General features: G+C 30.8%; 1 protein-coding gene across 1 annotated transcript in view; it reads left to right on the forward strand.

Annotated features, from left to right (window-relative positions):
• Positions 1 to 2,824: 2,824 nt before the first annotated feature.
• The window catches only part of LOC134695250 (chitin synthase chs-2-like), a 45,436-nt gene continuing 27,265 nt past the window's right edge, over positions 2,825 to 20,995 (forward strand). Inside the window, exons 1-3 of the mRNA XM_063556468.1 lie at positions 2,825 to 3,036; positions 8,929 to 8,945; positions 12,305 to 12,389. Of these exons, the coding sequence (XP_063412538.1) occupies positions 2,825 to 3,036; positions 8,929 to 8,945; positions 12,305 to 12,389 (314 nt within the window). The remainder of the gene's footprint in view (positions 3,037 to 8,928; positions 8,946 to 12,304; positions 12,390 to 20,995) is intronic.

The following is a 20,995-nucleotide window of genomic DNA, read 5'->3' on the forward strand; positions in this document are numbered from 1 at the left end:
CTTCTAAAAAGTGTTCCTTTAGAAAGTTAGTGCAGGTTTGTCTTTGAGAAAATATTGGTATCTAAATCCATTTGTCCTTCATAGGTTTTCTGCTTAAACTTGTGACATAAACAGAAAGCAGCGGTAGGAAGTGTTGTAACAAACAGTTGGTAAGTTTCGATATACATACACCTTCTTAACCAGTGCATTATGGTAAAATGCACATAATTATTACACTCTTAAACCTAATTTGGGGGTAAGTACAGTAAACGTAATACAAACGGGAGTTTAGGCTAAATGAATGCTTTGGCGATCATAGAAGATAACATTTTTCTGATGATTCTAATTCTTAAAAACTAAACAAGAACAGCAATAGATTTGCATTTGAATTGAATTATCCAGGTAAATTATTTGCACACGAAAAAAAATGTAGAAATAAAGCTGTTAATGATAAAAGCTTCAAATATGTCAATCACAATTGAACTACATGTATATTTTTGAAATATTTAATTGTTTCATAATATGATAATATTGCAATTGAAAAAAAAGTTGATGAGAAATGTTTTTAGTAATGAATAATACACATTTTAAGTTTTTCTGGCCGTATAACACCCGAGTTGTGGTTTACCACAAGAAAAACCTTAAAACATGCATTATCTGATCAATGCATTTTATAGACCGTCAAAAAAATATAGATTTCCAGGATTTGCATCCTCTTTTACCGACCATACTAAAGTGTGATATTCTTTTCTAATGCGTTCAGGTTTTATACGCCCTACTGCTCATTTATAATGTAAAATAAAACGCACTAATTAACCTAAATATAAACGTTAGAAATCATTATCCCGGCAAAATAAACATATTGCTGTAACTGCATGAAGCAAGCCACAAATAAATTGTTACTGTTCGATAACGGTGTTTGAAAAAAATAATTCATTTTGTAAGTATTTTGTTGCATCAACTTAGTGTATGAAAAGGGGTGGCTATGGTTTTTTTTAATGAATTTTTTATCGCAAAAATTATGATTTCAAAATATTGTGAATCAATAAGATTTTCAAAATCCTTCACATGTGTTAAATCTGGCTTGTTTTTAAACTCTTAAGAAAAAATTTGAAATATTAAATTTATCTCACATATGTCCCTTTATTGTAGCGGTAAATTAAGAAAACTTCACATTTTTTTTCAAAAGTGAAAAAATGCATAAACGATGTTTTTTTGGTATTTCAGTCTAATATAAGAGGAAAGGAATATTTCCGCTATAAACATATCAAAGATGGCACATTTTAAAGTAAACCCCCTATTTGAAAGAACACACGATAACTATCAAACGAATTAAATGTTTTTTTTTTTAAATTAAATAGTTTGCCTTTTTCATAGGGAAAATAATGACCTCACATAGTTATTTGAAAGAATTACCTTACATAATGAAAGAAAATAACTTTATTTAGGTACATGCAAAGTTGATGAACCTGAACACACTGTGAATAGGTCGTTTGGCAATCATCAACTACTTATTGTACATTTTCCAAAACATTTTCCTGCCTAAATGTTTCACATACCTTGTCGTGTTTTCGTAATTTATTGTTAGTGTTCTCTTATTTGGTTATTCGCATCTATTGATCTTTGTTTCTGAACTGTAGCTTAACATTCGGGCCTCAATAGTCATGTCTTAACATTCAACTCAAAATCTAATATAAACCACATATAGGTCATTTATTACTAAAAGAAATGTAAAGCATTAACCTGATAAATGTGGATATTAGCATTAAAGGGGGCTCGCGGGTCCAAATCAATTTATTTTTTTTATCTAATATAGGATTTCTCTATCTTTTTCTATAAATGAACTTTATCTTGTACTTAATAGAAAAATGAAATAAGAAAAATGGGGTAACTGTTCATTTACGCTCACAATCTGCCTTCAAAAGAAGCATCCATTTTTGTTAATGTCCTTTTTTCTGTTGAACTAATAGGAAAAATAGCGGTAATATCGAAATAAAAAAGGAACTAAATTACAGAAATCGCTTAAATTTTACAATTAATTAGTTGATGTACAGCTTATTCGAAAACAACAATAAAACATAAAGGTCACCGATGAGTTAAAAAAGATATTTCAATTTAAATGCAAAAAAATGGCAGTTTTGCATCAAAGGGAGATCATTTGGAGCTTTTTCAATGACATCTACATTTTTTAAGTCACCTGGAGCCAACACGAATTGGTTTTTTGGAATGATTTTTGTACCATATGATAAAATAACAACTACAAAAGAAAATAAATAAAATTTGTAATGAAAAATTAATGTTTATTTTTTTTCTGAAAGTCTTATACCCGCGAGCCTCCTTAACTATTAGATCAGTGTCATGTTGTATTTCTTACCCAATTATCCTGCTTATTTGTGTAACGAAATGTTGCACGGGTTTACATTTTATTTCTTATAAGATTGATGTAAATGATTTAGACAAAGGTTTTGTGGAATAATTGTAAGACAAGATACATTACGTTGGTCGTAAGAACACTAATGTAATTGAGGTATACAATAAGGTTTAAACTCTTAGATGAACTTAGTTACTATTTATGTCCCTTTAAGTAATATAATCTCCACGTTTCTTTGTATTTTAGCATCCATGGCTTTCAAATGTTCTGATGACAGTTAATTTCGACACACAAAATAAATAAAGATTTACTTTCACTTTTGAAGCATTGAAAACAATATTCATGAAAGATGAACAACTTGGTTGAAAAATGAATTTCAAAAGAGAACGAATTTGAGAAAATACTCCCCTTCAAAGGAATTTCAAAGCCATAAATATTAAAAACCACTTTCACGTTAAGTTAAACATTTTTGATATGGCCGAAACACTAGTAAAAGAAATACCCCATAGATCGGATGATCAGGATTGGGATGTAATTGAAAGTGTTGCTGACCGGGAAGAAACTCAATTAAAGGACTATTATTCTGGAGAGAATCACGAAAATGTAGACGAAAATGATGATACGCAGAGAGAAGTACATTGTTCAAATAACAATATTGGAGAGGACAGAGAAAAGAGATCTAAAGAGTAAGTTTTTTTTGTGTGTATTTGGTTAAGATGCAGAATTATATTTACTGTAATAGTTAAACTTCAATAATTTAACCTTCACAAATTGTACTTGATTTCTTTCTGTTTCTATTTGACAAGTATAAACTTTTCGTTGGTATTTTTGAAATAACACGTACACGTAGTTCTGAAACTGTTCAAATGAAATAATATGTAGTTTTTGAAAAAACCAGTTAAGGAATTGGGGGTTAAAAAAAAATTCAACATTGTATAAAATATTTTATTATAAGATTAGCCTCAGGTTATCGTCAGATATCATGCCAAGGATAAACAAAATTTTGTTCAGAAATTTCGATTGCAGTCATTCTAGTAAAACTCGTGCGTCTGAAGTCCTTTTTCTGGACCCTAAACGCTTAAAAAACAGGATTTGAAGACCAGGACTGTAAAAGATATTGATGACTAAAAGGGAACCATACGAAAAACCAAATTCAACTTTGCCAGAGTATCATCTGAGTTACTTCTTAATTGATAAACAAAAATATTTGAACACTAGAAATGTAATTCCTTTGGAATGCGTAAACGAGAAATTGAAATAAGAATACTTTAAGTGACTATCTCGTTAACATTTTGCCTTTGTTAAAATAGTTTTCACGTCTTGATTAAACTGTAAGCAATATTCATTTATCCGAATCTTATCAATAAAATTTAATGATTCAACTTTAATCATTAGTTAATGCCATTTTTTGTTATTTGAAAAAGATCTTAAAAATGTTGCTGCTAATCTTACTTCAATTTTTAATAAAAAAAACATAATATTTATATATTTGTTTACTCTTATATTTTTAAAATTTCAATTCAGTTAACATAAGGATGAGTTTTGTTATATAGATATGTGAACCTGAGTTCTTTAATGCACGACGTTTAAATGCCTAACATTTGAATAAATGATCGATGAAAAACCGAACATAGAACTCAGTGTATGTAAAGTGCGGATCCTAAGATATCATTTTTACTGTATATGCCATAAATGTCTACTGTAGAATGATAAATAAACAGACGAACATTTTTTAATTTTTGAAGAAAATCAAGAAAATTAGTTAAAATGTATATGTTCAGAAATACATAATACTAATAAAACAAAGTAAGAGATGCGAGCGGGGTTTTATCGCGCCTAAAGCCATCCAGTTGTTAAATATATACCAAAATAGGTGAATATTTATGACATTTCACGAACAGATCGTGCAGGTGCTTTATAACTAACAGGTTAGATGTTGTTGCAGTAAAAAATATTCATTTTAATACAATTATTAAAGTTGTATAACGTAGAATATGTTTTGTCATTCAATTTCTTCATATTTAACTAAATTCCACTATGATGATTTCGTAATGCTAGTCATGTTTACTGTCGAATAATGATACTATTCTTTCATTTTCACTGTGGAGCGAATCATTATTATTGTATATGCGGTGCATTTTCACTGTATAATTTTATTTTATTTTATCTTTTACAGCTCATTTCTTTAAGCATGTAGAGCAAGACTTTAGTTGATTTGCTTGATTTTTTTTATTTGATAATCATTATGATAACACCCAATTTAATTAAAATATTAAAAATACAGGTTAAACTATGCCTATTCATATTGTTTAAAAATGTCAATCTTATTTACAAAGTTTGTATAAACAATTATACAAACAAAGCAAGCCAACCAAAGTTTTGCTTTACATGCATTAGGAAATTAGCTGTAAAGCCTTAATTTAGCCGACTTGCTCAAACAATAGATAAAGTAAGAGAAAGATTTGATCAAATTTAACTTACGGAGGAAAGTTTGGTTTTAAAACACTCTAATAAATTCAATAGAAATAACATTAATTTCAAATGTATTCCATTTAGTTTCTTATAAAGCGTATAGGGATCTTCATCCTTATTTTTTTATCCATTTCCATGACATTTCACCACTAATTACGTACATCTTGATATAGATTGGACCTTTGTTTTCCCGTTTAAAAGGTTTTACACTGGAGCCCTTTATAACTTGCTGTTCGGTGTGAGCCAAGACTCCATGTTGAAGACCGTATTTTGACGTATAATGGTCTACTTTTATAAAATGTGACTCGGATGGAGAGTTGTCTCATTGTCACATACGACATCTATATATGGCTCAAAAACGAAAAGAGACGGGATAAAAAGGGATAAAAGAATCTACGCTACTTTTTTAATATATTTATAATGGGATTAATATGAGTCAAAATAGAGTAAAATAGTGGGTCGCATTTGGGTATAAGCGTCACGCCGGATTGCCGATTTTTTGCAAGCGTGACAGGTGAAAGTCATATGATTGTGTAGTGAAAAACGGGAAATGAAGTCTAGCGGGACACGGATAAAAATTAGAACTGCATAGTATAAGCGGGATACGGGAATCTGACAAAACAATAAGCTGAATACGGGAATCTGACAAAATAGTAAGCGAGATCCGGGATCAGAACCCCCCAATGAGACCCAAGAATAAGATGTTTTTGTATATTCATCCTATTGTTGCAGTCATGCCTTGAAGAACAAATGTATCCGATGCATGCATTTTTTTTTTATATTTTTGGTCCCTTTTTCAATTTTGTGGGGTCCAAATTTATAGACAAAAGTCCTTTAATATAGATATTTGGAATTCGTTGACATGCTGAATCTAACCGTGTATCTAGTTTAGGGATTTCTTTTGCCTAGTTGCTGAAATAGCCCACATAGAGTTCCAAAGGGTGTAAAATCAACAAAAATGAATTGTAGCATGTATTTCGCGTACAATAACCCAAATGTGCATGGTTTTACCTCTGCGGTAGTATCCATTCGCGGATCTACAATTTTTCATAAGTAGGGGCCCACTGACTGCCTAAGAGGGCCCGCTGCTGTCACCTTCCAGTGATTCCCTATATAAGTTAAAATCAAGGAGAAACGTAATCTGAAGAATACAATATGACATTTTGAGAATCGCTTTTGTTACAAGTTTGAAAAGCTATATATTTGATGAAGAATGAATGAGGAGTTTGTATTTCAATTTGAAAATACATGTTTCATAAATCCTAAAGTCATCAACTAAGGTTTTTTTCATTTGTTGCAAGTGCATTTATCACATAATTCTACAATGAAAATTCCTCGCATCTTTGAAAATTCTACATTAATAATGACTGCACTAACAGTGATAATTCATCGCATCTATAGTTAAAATGGATCGCTTTCAATAATCGATATGCTATATCATGATGCTTTTATAACACTTATTTGAACTTTAATGCTATGTTTGTATATTATAAAGACATATCACAATGAAAATATCTTAAAACTTAACTTAAAATCCTTTAACTTGATATTTTCAAAACGTAAACAAATACAGTTTTCCCATGATCCTTTATTCTACAATAGACATACCCGCATATAACAGTAAAAATGAACTAGCTGGATTCGCACTTTATATACACTGGAACTAATACACAACTATTCTTTTAACAGAAGCAACTATCTTCATAAAGTGTTTGGTGCGAAGAATGATGACACGAATCGGCACGGAGTTTATTTTCTATGTTTACGTTTTAAATTGCATAACATAGAAATATGCCCGATATTGCATCGCAATTAGCTACAAAGATAATCGAGAACGATATTTTTTTTTCTTTTTATTTCATTTTCAAAGTTGTTTGTTGTCAATATTGATACTTCTAAGAGTGTGAGTAAGATATAAGGGTATGCATGTATTTAGTTCAATAATTACCAAGGTATTGACAAAAAGGAATATCATTGATCATTCCATTGAAACAATTATCACAGTTGTAACAAAATTTTGCAAAATTGATATTACTCATATTTTTTTGTTAATTATTTGTGATTTATTTGATTCAGATAGGTTCATTTATAAACTTATCATTTGTATCTCATTTTATATCATCTGCCTATAACTTATGAAAGTATTTTATTCCTTATTGATCTCTTATCTTAGAACTGATGAAGTTGAACAGTACTTTAAAGGCATCGAAGAAATAAATACACAATCGTAGACCCATTGAATTGCGTATATAAAAAAAAATGAAACGTTGAAATAAGGATATGAAAATCTTTCGATTCGATTTCGAAAAGGCATTGATAGCATCCCGAACCGATAACCTTCATAAGTTACAAAAATCGTGTGTTGGACATACTTGCAAGACATTCGATTTGTTCAAAAGCAAGGTTTTATCGAGTAAACAAACCATCGAAAAGTAAGTAATAATATGATTATAAACCTGAACTCGAATATCGTAATCATTGATGTCGCAAATAACACTTAATCCATAAAAATCGCTTTAATTCGACATTGGACATTCTTGCAAGATTTTTACTTCATACCGTTGCGTTTTTATTTGTGGTATGAATGACGTCAAAAGCCGGTTTTGCAAAGATCTATCTATGTATTTAATTGTTTTTTTTTCTCCAAACGAAAAAACTAATAAACTAATCAAATAAAACAACATACATTTGCATAAATTAACGCTCTATAAAATCTGATGATGGTGAAAACTATTAATATTTGCAAACAAAAAATTAGTTCGGCAGCTCAATCAGCAACTATTTGCAAATCAAATCATAAAAGAATTATGCCATAGAATATTTATGCAATTTTTTGCGAATTTCGCGTTCTCCTGATGAACGCAAACACGCCTGTAAAGGTTATTATACGTATAACCTGTTACGTCTAACATGTCAAAATTTGACGTTTCGATAATAGTTATGAATGTCTTTGTAACTAACCAGTAAATCAATATGAGATATAGTATTAAACATAAACTCAAAATAGATACCAAGATTGAAATTTTATATTTGCGCCACAGCACATTTCGTCTACAAAAGACTCATCAGTGACGCTCAAATAAAAAAATATGTTAAAAAGGCCAAATAAAGTTGAAGAGCATTGAGGACAAAAAAATCTGAAAGTTTTGTCAAATACAGCTTAGATAATCTATTCTTGAGGTTGAAAAGCCTTGGTATTTCAAAAGTTTCGTTTTTTTGTAAACAGTTAATTTATAATTATGACCATATCTGTATTTCAATGATAATTTATGTCAACACAAAAGTGCTTATTAGAAGCGGTAATACCTACTGAATCTATAGATACAGATATTATATAGCTTATCCTTTATGATTTTGTTTATCAGAGTTGCTTATACATTTATGATTGTGGTTTGTATGACTTCGGCGCATAAACGCATTCACGGACACCATCAAGAGTTGGATATCCGTTATGGAATATCCGTTTCACAGATAATAACGGACATGTAGCTACAATCCCGTCCCATTTTCCCTGAATGTGACCTTCCGAATTAGACTTATCCCCATGTTTGTACTTAAATGAACAACACGACTGGTGCCACATGTAGAACAGGATCTGCCTACCCGTCCAGGGAACCTGAGATCACTTTGTTTCTGGTGGGATTCGTGCTGTTCAGTCTTTGGTTTTCTATGTTGTGTTTTTTGTGTAATGATGTTTGTTATGATTTTCTTCTTAACTTTTAGCCATGGCGTTGTCAGTTTATATTCGACTAATGATTTTGAATGTCCATTTGGTATTCCTTGCCTCTCTTTTACGTGCATAAATAAAGGCAACAGTAGTATACCCCTGTTCAAAACTCATAAATCCATGGACAAAAAACAAAATCGGGGTAACAAACTAAAACCGAGGGAAACGCATTAAATATAAGAGGAAAACAACGATACAACACCGAACGTCATATTATACTAACATTTTGCTGGTCTACGAAGGGATAATGGCTTATTATATATATGTTTATTTAATCTAACCATAAGTTTGATAGAAAACGTTTCCGTGGACATCTAAGACGAGAAATGAAAAAACTGTTTGGAATTTTTGTAAATCCCTTTTTTTCCTTTTTTTTTAGAAATTCTACTCAAGGAGGTACATTACATTACAGGGAGACAATGTTTTTATTAATATGTTCTATTGTTAAGGAAATATGAAGCTTCTCATTGATCAAAATTAGTGTTTGTCAAACTGCTATATATCCAATGAAGTTTTTCCAATAAAGTGTGTGGTCATTGTTTTTTGAAATTTTTATATTTTGGTCAAACATTTTTGGTCAAAGGTCAAAGTAAATATTTGTCAAAATTTAATGAAAATTAAACGAACCAAACTAATTTTAGTCAATGTGTTTGGTACCACCTTGATACTAATTTTAACATTTCACCCTACCTCAAAGGTGTACTACTTTGATCATGCGACTCTGCTGTTTACAGGAGACACTCGTGGGATGTTTTTGAGACAAGGTCTGGAAATATTACTGACGATACACATGTAGCTTTCTGGAACACTGTATTCAAGATATCAAGAATTATATTCATCATAATATTTGCTTCAACAGTGTGTGTGACTGCTGTCACAACAAAATTGATGCTATTCTATATGATTTCTCATATACATGTTCCCGTTCATCAGAATCAAACAGCTTTGAACAATAACAACAAAAATTTGATTTACCCTGGAAATAAAACGGATATAAGGTGGATATGGGCTGTGTGTGTTTGCATGTTAGCCCCATATGTCTTCACCTTATTAGAAAGTCTTAACAGAATTTTGTTTAAGAAAAGCAATCCACTTAGTGTTGTTGAGCTTATTGTGGTAAGTACAACGTACATTTAATGAAATTATTTGACGTATAATTACATATTTCTATGTTTATAAAAAATAAGAGGATATCTCTCGGCTAAAAAAAAGGCAAATCAGCTGAAAATGATTTGAAATTTCAAAGCAAAGATAATCTGCGCGTCGCTTTTTTCGTAGGCAACGCCGATGACGTAGTCTTATATGTATTTATATTGTATGTTTCTCTGTAAATTTGTATTTAATTTTTTTAGAGAATTAAGTATCTATCTATCTATCTATCTATGACATTATAATGTTCTCGCGTGACTAATCTGACACTGTAAAGCCGGTTACTCTTTGGTCCCTTGTATCCAAGTATTTCAGCATGAATTAATGGTGTCATATGACTACGAATATACAGTTTATCTATAGAAGAACAAAAGGCTCAAATTTTTCATCAATGATTATGTTTGCTTTTCAAAATATATTGATCAGTGGCTTACGAATGCCATTTAAATGTTTATTGTATCTGTCATATTTTCTTCAAAAGCAAATAAAGGCATTTTATCAATATATTTCATTTAAGCCATAGTGTCTATGTTTCTTGGCGTTCAAGGAAATGCAATACAAAATTTATACTAGATTCATTTTAGAAGATTTTTAAAGTTAAAAAACAAAAACAAATTTTGTAAAATTGTCTTACAGAAACAATACCTACTTAAGGGATCAATTGGCAATTCTAGTCATGTAACTGTTCTAGAGATTTTAACGTGCTGAATATTATTGCTGTTTACAGTTTATATATATCTATAATAACATTCAAGATAATAACAGAAAACTGCAAAATTCCCTAAAAGCTTTAAAATTAGTGGCAGCAACCCAACAATGGGTTGCTCAATTAGACCGAAAATTTCAGGACTGTTCGATCTTGACCTATTGAACAATTTAGCTTCCAGTGGTCACCTAATTAATAATCTATGACAAATGAGACGTTTTAAATTTAGGAATTAAACATTTGCCTCAACTTAGTCACATACCAACTTTACTTACGCTTACTATGCATAATGGGTGTTTTAGGTGCAACTTAGCCCTTTTAAACGCCATTCGTAAAACACAAATGATTCTTTGTTATGGAAGGTTCTTAAGGAGGTACCAAGACTTTTTATAAAAAAAATTCTGACACGACCAAGTGATGGCAAATTAAACTTACTAACATCAATTTGTCGATGTCGTGTTTCAGCAGGTTTACACGGAGTTTTTTTCATTGCCGACTATCGTGAACCCACTTATTTATTCCATCTGCTATTGTTGCTAATACAAGAGTTTACTTTCTCACTGTGAGAAAACCTTTGATAGTCAAACAAATAGAAACGATATACAATGTAGAACATTAACAGAAAGTCAAAGTAGTAGTAGTAACAAACTTTTTTTAATTTCATATGAACAAACTGGTCTTTAAGGATAAGTTCGTTAATTTTATAATTATCAAGTTCACAATTTATTCATGTTTTCAAGATAACAAGGAGTATACTGCAATTTTACTTTTTCGTTGTATCATTTTTCGTGAATTTCAAACAAACAGATTTAATTCTTTTAACTGTTAATTCTAAAATTTGACCCAACAGAAACTATGCATGTCATCATGTTCTAAGATTCTTGTAGGACACAACAATATGATATAACACATATAATAATGTTGCAGGAAGTTGTTATCGAAACCATTCATTCAACTGGAATGTTTCTTATGCTGTTCGTAGTTTTGCCAAATCTGGAACCCTTAGTCTCATGTGCTGCCATATTGAATATCGTCACGATTCCGGTGATTCTGAGACTTGTTTCTTCGTTCCAGAACCAGTGCTGTTATCACCAAAGAAATGACAACAACAACGAACGATCACCCAATAATGATACTGAACAGAATATCAACAAACCAAAACATTCTGGAATATTAGTTTTTATCGTGAATTTTTTTGCCATTTTATCCCATATAGGTGGCCTTAGTCTTACGTGCTGGTACATCGATACATCGCTTTATATTTGGCTAATAGTAGCATCAATTTGTATTTCTTTTAGTTGGTGGGAAAATTTTAAACCAAATTTTTACAATCTATTACACTGGCTTAAGTGTTGCTGTAAAATAGAAAGTTGTTTGAAATCTAAACAAAACATTATGCAGCGTAATAGTAAGATCCTTTTTGTGTCTATGTTGTGGAAGATTTTTTTAAGCGTATGCTTTCCGGTTTGCTTTGCCTTTGTGTTTTGTGAAAGTGACTGCATAGGTGACTGCTCAAAGGTGTTATACTTAATTAAGTCAGGAGAGGTCAATGCTACTGGAAATCCATCAATCATGACTACAATTTTAACACATGAAACTGTATTTGAGCAGTGCAAAACTTTCGTCAATTTGTTTCCATTTTTAATAGCTTCAATTTATATTGTTCTGAATGGAATCTGTTTTAAAATAGGCAAAGCAGCTTGCAAGATACTTGCGCAAAAATTGGCATTCGGAATTCCTCTCACAATGGCGACACCGATATCGTTCATTTTAATTTACGAACTGTCGAAAACGGATAGCACTGTTTTGTTTTTATTAGGTCCTAGTAAATGCAAAATTGAGTTGACACATTGGGCAAATGAATATATAAATAATGAAAGTAGTTGGAAGTTATTTGTAGGAGGACTTCTCAGCTTTTGTTCGTTTTGCCTTACCACTAGCTACATATGGATTCAGAAAAAAGAACGACTGCAATCCACTGAAACGTGAGTAAGATCAGTTTGAACACTATTATTAAGTGTTGAGATTGTGTGAGGGAAATTGACGTTTGCCGAATCTTCTTAATACCCTTTCGAAGTATATGTGTGTATACCCCGCACTACAAAAGTCAAAAAGTCTGAAAAGACCAGTTTTTGTCTGAATTTGCATGAATTTTTACTTGACATTCTTAATTTGTCTGCATAATTTTTGAAAATTCTTGACATAGTATTAGTTTGTCTAAAAAGGTTCTTGATTTTTCTTAACAAGTGTCTTGACAGTATTAACATTGTCTTAAAATTTCTCGACACTTCCTGTATCATCTGATAAGAGTCTAGATTAGTCTCGACCAATTCTTGACTGTCTTGAATTTGTCTCGATCTGTCTTGACATATTCTTGACATTCTTAATAATGTCTGAATTTGTCTTGACATATTCTTGACATTCTTAATAATGTCTGAATATGTCTTGACACATTTTTGACAGAATTAAATATGTCTTGACACTATCTCAACAGTATAAATTTCGCCTGAACGGTTTATGAAATCATTGATGGGATCCGTTATGAATACTTTTTTTATTATTATTCCTGGAGTAGATAATAATTTTCTTTTAATCTTTGTAATGTTTATGGCAGGTCAACTGATAAGTTGTTTGGCTGATTACAGGTAAATCAGTAATTTCTATTTGACAGTTGCGTGTATTCTGGGGTGTGTTATAACTTAATTGTATGGGTAACATCCTGTCTATGTATAATACTTAATATATATTCCAACAGATGACATTACACAAATTTTTCTTCTGTTAAATGAGTGATTTTATATCATCATAATTTGCTATTTATATAAACCACATTTTTGTACAATAATTATTTACCATATTAGCATTGGATATTATGAATGTAGAGTGAAATATGTCTACCATATGATTGGTGTTAATAATTTACCGGTAATTAATAATTAAGATTTGGGAATCAAAATTTGTATTTTTTACAAAAATACTCATTTAAATTGTTTTATATCAACACACCCTCATTTAAATTATTTTATACATTAGATTTCGTAGCCATATTTGCATTTGTGAATCTATTTAAATACCCAAATTTTCAATTGTTTTACATGCCCAACTTTCATATTTGTTGTAAGGAATGTAACTTAAAAACAACAGTATATTATGTAAAAAGAAATAAAGATTAAAGTTATATTATGAATATTGGTCATGATTTGTAAAACTCAGAACTGTCAAGTACATTTAAGACACAATTCAAAATGTTCAGAATATGTCAAGCCAAACTGAAAAAGAATAAGAATGTCGAGAATATGTCGAGAAATTTCAAGACAGTATTCAAATGTCAAGAATTTGTCAAGAAATTTTAAGACCATATTCAGAATGTAAGGATATGTCGAGTAAATTTCATACAAATTTGATATAAATGAGATTTTGTCAAGAAAAATTAAGACACGAGTCATACTTTTGGAGAATGTCAAGTAAAAGTTCATGCAAATCAAGACAAAAACTGGTCTTTTCAGACGTTTTGACTTTTGTAGTGCCGGTATATGGTTCGGTTCCAGTTGCTCATTCGTAAGTTTTCATTTTACGTTTTAAAGACTTTTTTGTTGTTCTTCGGTTTTATTGTGGTATTGTTATCATACAAACGAGATGTGGTATGGTTGCCAATGAGACAGCTTTGTATTTAAAAATTAACATTTGGTAAATTTGGTACAAAATCAAAGCTTTGCGTAAAAATAATAATAATATTTGCGCCAGACGCGCGTTTCGTCTACAAAAGACTCATCCGTGACGCTCGAATCAAATAAAGCTAAAACGGCCAAATAAAATACGAACTTGAAGTACATTGTCTGAGAACCAAAAATTCCTAAAAGTTTTGACAAATAAAGCAATAATAAAATAAAAAATAAAAGTCAGTTCCATTGCTAGAAGATAATTTATGAATATAAGAATTAGAAGATGTGTTTTAATTTCCAATATGTTCCGCAATCAATATTAGAAGACCTAAATGCCAAAATACGCGTGAAAATAAAAAGAGTCAATTTTGAATAATGGAATGGATATTTTGAATGATGGAATGGACTGCTGCGACCCTTTAGCCCCTAATTATAGATAAATCTTATACCTCACTCGAAAGCTGATTAGAAGAAACTCCCCATGACCACAAAGGACAAAAAAAATAGAAATTAACAACTATAGTTCACGGTACGGTCTTCAACAATGATCAAAACTCAAACCGTATAGTCAGCTATAATAGGCCCCGTAAAACAATTCAAACGAGAAAAATAACGGCCTAATTTATGTACAAAATAATGAATGAAAAACAAATATGATACACAGAAACAAACGACAACCAGGCTCTTGACTTGTGACGGGCACATACATAATGTAGCGGGGTTAAACATGTTAGCTGGCGTCCAACCCTCCGCCTTATCTGGAACAGTTGCGTAACAGTACAACATAAGAAAAACTATAAAAATCAATTGCAAAAGGCTTAACTTATCAGTTGGAGGTGGCAGAGTACTTATGCATCCCCGCAACAAAAGGACACTATGTACAGATCGGTAAATACTGGCAGCTAGTTCAAAGCCAATAACAACTAATAAAAAATCCTGACACCTATATTTGGTTCTTTCGGTTTGAATTATGTCTCTTATGACACATTTATTTACAATGTTAATAAAAGCACAATTTCCATACTTTACATGTTTTACATCCTTTACAAAGATGTTTTATTAAAGAGAATCATTTAGATAATATTACGGACGTTTATACAAGGTTAAAAATAAGTGTGTCTCAACTGAAAATAGCATTTTTGTCATGAAATTGTTATTTGTTCAATTTCATCCAAACGAAATCAGTTAAATAAATTCAAAGAAGACCAATCTGCCTACATGAAAAGTAAATACCATCACTTTAAGGACGTATTCAACAATATCACAAAATACTGTCAGGCACTATAAGGCATACCACAATGCCTATATATACATGTATATGCCCTCAATTTTAGAATTCATTCATACATTTTTTGTATAATTCAAAATCATCAGTCATTATATATATGTTTTACAAGGATCACCAGTCCCTTATCTTTCACAATGCGTCTCTCCTTGTCAACCTCTTTTTATTTTAATATGAGTCGGAGTTCCTTCGTTCACTTGCATAAAGTAAGATAATCAAAGAAGCCCGATCATTTATTTTCACTCACCTTAGTAGCATCAGGCATGGGGTAATGCAAATTCAAAATTGTAATGCCTGGTAATGAATAACATTTTTCCTTGTAATTACATGTCATGTGTTATGCATTAAAGTAATTTAATGCATTACTTTAGCAAAAAGTTTTGTAATTTCATGCATTAAATTGCATTACATGTATTACTTTTTTTTAAATAATAAATATCTTTGAATAAATAGATTGTTGGAGATTTAACAAAAACAGAAATTGAGATTTCTTGATTAACTAAGAAAATAACCATTTGAATATTATTTTTTTATTTTATTTTTCACACTTCGCACTTCACATAAATCACTGGATGGAATAACACAACACTATAAATATAGAATAACCATACATTGTCTCGAAATATCAATGTTATTTGTACAAGGCTTAGAAACAGGTAGAAAGCGAGGCTGTGCCGAGCATGTCTACCTGTTTCGAGGCGAGTACAAATAACAGATTGATATTTCGAGCAATGTATGGTTATTCTTTATATACTGCAACTCTTAAAACTGTTCTAAATGAAGTATTTTGGGTAAAAAACATCATTTCTTAATTTGAAGCGGACGACGTTAAATTTCCGCGAACCTGTATGTTTTATTGACGTCATAAATACAACTCTTCGGAAACACATTGTCAACGTCATAAACAAGGTGATATACGGTCAGTGACTGTATATCACATATAAATATACAGTCAATGCAATTTGACTGCTCAAATAGCACAGCTGCAGTATATATCAGAATTAGTTCTTTTTGTTATTCATTTTATGTTATATATTTTCCTTAAAAAAGAGAGTGATATTTGAAAAGCATTACTGTAAATTGTTGTCAAAAGATCAATTAATACGAGAAAAATAACGGCCTTATTTATTTAAAAAAATAACGAAAAACAAATAGGTAACGCATTAACAAACGACAAGCACCACTGAATTACAAGCTCCTGGCTTGGTACAGACACGTACAAACATAATGTGGCGGGGTTAAACATGTAAGCGGGACACTACAACCCCATAACCTGGTACAGTGGTATAACAATACAACGCAAGAAAGAACTATAAAAATCCGCTGAAGAAGGCTGAACAAAATTACAAGTTGACGTGGCCGGGTACTTATACATCCAAACAACAAAAAGACAAACAATTTTTTTAACCTTTATTAGGTACCATAAAGCAAAAAACTTTTATGTTTAGATTAAGTACATTTGTGCGTCTGTCTGTCTGCTTCATGATTAATTAACAGATTGTCATCAACAACTAATTAGTTTGTTTAACAATTGATTTTTTCACCAATTTGACACTTGGTCATAGATATATATTATTTTTTTTCTTTTTCACTTAATAAACAAATTTACAAAATGTAATTTGTAATTCAATGCATTACTTTGCAAAAGTAATTGTAATTGTAATTTAATGCCTGGTTTTGTCAAAGTAATTGTAATATAATTGACTACATTGCAATGTAATGCGTCCCATGCCTGGTAGCAATATTCCAACTTCACCTGCATATGGGATATACATTCTCCAACTCATTCTGTATTCAAGAGCATGCAGCTGCTACCAAGACTTTATAAAACGTCACCAATGTCTGATACCAAGACCTTGTTGATAAATATTCGGTATCAACTTCACAAATAATACGTAGTGGTCTTAAAGTATAGGTTCTAGGAATTGACGTTGTTTATTATCTTAAAAACATGTTTTATTCGTCATTGTAAATTATTAACCTTTACTGATTAGTCCATTTTTAGTAATACCCTTTTGGTGTGGCTGGGTACTTATAATTTCTGTGCTGTGGTATTTTTTTGTATTCTTGTCTTTCATTTTTGCTTTCGTTTTTTGTTTATATGCCATTTTGTGTTTCTTTGTTGACATATTGATTGTTTTATAGTGATTAAGATTATAACACAATGTTGACTGCTGTATCCTATATATGACATTTTTACCTGTTGTCAATATAACGGAATTTTATGCAACTGTCATACAAGTGAGATGTTTAACTAGCTATAAAACCAGGTTTAACCCACCATGTTCTACATAATGATATGCCTGTATCAAGTCAGGAATATAAAAGTTGTCCTCCGTTCGTTTGATGTGTTTGAGCTTTTGTTTATACCATGCGATAAGGGACTTCTCGATTTGAATTTTCCTTGGAGTTCGGTATTTTATACTTTTTGATACCCTAATTTCTAAATATATTCTACATAGTTTTGAATTTACAAATAAGCGATGGAACTATTTTGTTTTAAATAAGTACTACTTTCCAGTAAGTTCTTTTTCGACCGTGTCCGATTTGGAGGTGTTATTTCTAACAACTTAATCCGAATTATTTCGCAAAGAATTTTGCTGAAGCTGGAGCTAGGGGTCGTCTGTGTGATTTTGCTGTGCATGTACTGATTTTGTTGCATGAATGGATACCCAATATCCTTAGTCTTTTCCATTAGATATACTTACCGAAACTGTGATGAGATGATTAAATCGTTAACTTTTCTTCTTGATCATATCTATGTATTTTCAGATTGTAGATATTGATATTGGTACAAACTGCGCCCCTTTAAAAGCAGATTTGTTCTGTATTGATATGAATCACAGTTTAAGGACAAACTCAGTGAACTTCCGTCTTACGTGCATGTAATTGATAAATTTAAAAATTACATACTGTTACCTTATTTAATATTGCTTTGAATAAGCAAGAATTTATACGAAAATATTCCCAAAGGTACTTATTTTAAATAAATCAATAATTGTCCCTCTAGATTTGGATATCTCAGTGTCCTACCCGAAACTCTATCAGGGATGGGGTCGATTACTTTGAAATGTAATCGATTACATTACAATTACTTTGCTTATTTTATGTAATCGATTACATTATGATTACACCCAATTTCAAATGTAATTGATTACATTAGATTACTTTTCTCCATTGTAATCATGATTACTTGTGATTACTTATGATTACATTGTATATTTTACTTAACATCAACAAACTAAATCTATCGAATTTTTTTAATATCATAAATATATACAAGTTAAGTAAAGTGATACTTGTACTGTTTGATAATGCAGCCATAAGTCCTTTATGCAATTGCAAATTTTTCATTGCATTTTATCATCATCAGCATTTGAAAGGTTGAATCACTAAGTCTGCATCTATCTGGCCTAAAGAATTTTCCAGCAACACTAAAGTCAAATGCTTTGGTCATGTTTGAAGCATTGTCAGTTATAATGTTTGTAATTTTGTCTGCAATATTGTAACAAGCAACTGCCTCTTCATATTCCTGGCGTATATTCTCAGCACAGTGTTTCCCCTTAAAACGTTTACAAGATACCATGATAGACTTCATGCACCAATCAAGTATGCAATGACCTGTGATTCCTAAGAATCCCTTCATCTGACGATTAGACCATAAATCGATAGTCAGACACACACTTTCTGCTGATTTTTCCTTTATATTTGATTGAATATTGCTTGCTTTCTGATGTAATAGTTTGGTAGAAAGATGTTTCCTGCTAGGAAGTTGATATTTTGGATTCAATGATTCGACAAAGGTCTTGAATTCAGGACTCTCTACAACTGAGAGTGGTGTTAAATTTCCAGCTACAAATGAAACCAAAGCATCTGTAATCTGCATTTGAGAAGCATCATTGGCAGAGTATTTTGAAACTGATGTAGATTTTGTAAAGTTGCTTATATTTGTTTGCGATATTTGTGTACCATCCTCAGATTTACTTTGAATGAAAATGTCTCTGTGCTTTCTCTGTAAAAGAAAACAAAAACATGGTTATTTATTTATTATTTATAAAAAGAATTAAACAGACAGTGACTAATTAATGATCAAGTACATTGTAGTCTTATTGTGTTTGACCTGAGGACATAATTGACATGTATACATGTTTTTACAGGTGTTAATCCCCATTTAAAATTTTATGACAATCAATAGGTGTAAGAAATATGTGTTGTGTTAATTGCATTATTAAATAATGTTATGAATTGCTAATATTAATTGCATGCACAATTATATAACATATTTTAATATTGAACATTTAAAAAAAACATTTTGTGTAAACTAAAAATTGGAAGTATTTTCAAAGTTTATATAGATGTTTAAAGCAATGAAAACATAAAATATTGTAATATTTATAAAGTACAAATTGTAGACCTGATACCCTTGCTCTAAATTTTGGTCTCTCAAGAAATGATAATAATCATGATAATATTTCAACATTTCAATAATTATTTAAACTAACTTACCTTTAAATGTGTCACAAAGTTTGATGTTGTTTTGGCATTGCCAGAGATGTATGTTGGACAATATTTGCACTTTGCCTTCACAGTCCCAGAATTTGGTGCATGATCGGGAAACACAAAGTGTTTCAAAGCAGACATTTTATATAAATTTCAACATAACATCCAATTCAAAAATTAAAGATAAAAGCTTAGTTATAGACTTATAATATAAATAAAATCTTTCAACAAAGAAAATTTAAATATCCAATAAAAAGAGTGAAAATAACTAGTGAGTAGATTTCAATGCAAGAGTTAATACTAAGAAAATTCTAGTTTAAACCAGTGTGATCACTGAAGTATAGAAAATAAACATGTTTCACTTTTTTCTAATTAAATAGTTTAAATCTTAAATCAATCTCAAATCTTAACCATAGTTATACAAAACTTTTTCAAACAGTAATAAAGATCAATGACAATTGGACAATGTAAAACATTGTAAACCTAAGTTTAATGTGCAAGCATGATTTATTTTAAAAATAAATTATGTCTCTAAAATTTGTAATCATCAAGTAATCATATAAATGTAATCTAAAAGTAATCTAAAAGTAATCATGATTACACCTGTTTTTTGCAATGTAATCGATTACATTCCGATTACTTGTAATCAGAAAATGAATGATTACTGATTACATGTGATTACATGACAAAATGTAATCGATTACAGCTGATTACGATTACTGATTACGATTACCCCATGTCTGAACTCTATACAAACATATATGACAAAAAGTTCCCGATTATTATTATTTTTTCCATTTTGGACGGTGTTCATTTTGGCCCCTTCTTGCTATGTGTATATTTCATTAATTGTTCGCTTTACCCGTTTCTTTGGTGGCGCTTTATATTTCAATGAACTTTTCAAGGTAATTTGTATATACTTGCAGGACATTTGACTGTACTTGAAGAGTAACGGGTTATAACATCATAATTTTAACGGTGATATTGTTTATGCCCGCGTCACACTGTCCCGATTTTAACGCCGATTGATACACGATTATGGAATTTTTCAAAATCGGGACTGATCGTATCCAGATCGGGCTATTCGTAGTGCCATTTTTAACCATCGTAGAACCATCGGCCACTTTTTCTAGCCTTCGGGGAC

The sequence above is a fragment of the Mytilus trossulus genome, chromosome 13, assembly GCF_036588685.1.
Source record: "Mytilus trossulus isolate FHL-02 chromosome 13, PNRI_Mtr1.1.1.hap1, whole genome shotgun sequence".
Lineage (NCBI taxonomy): Eukaryota > Metazoa > Mollusca > Bivalvia > Mytilida > Mytilidae > Mytilus > Mytilus trossulus.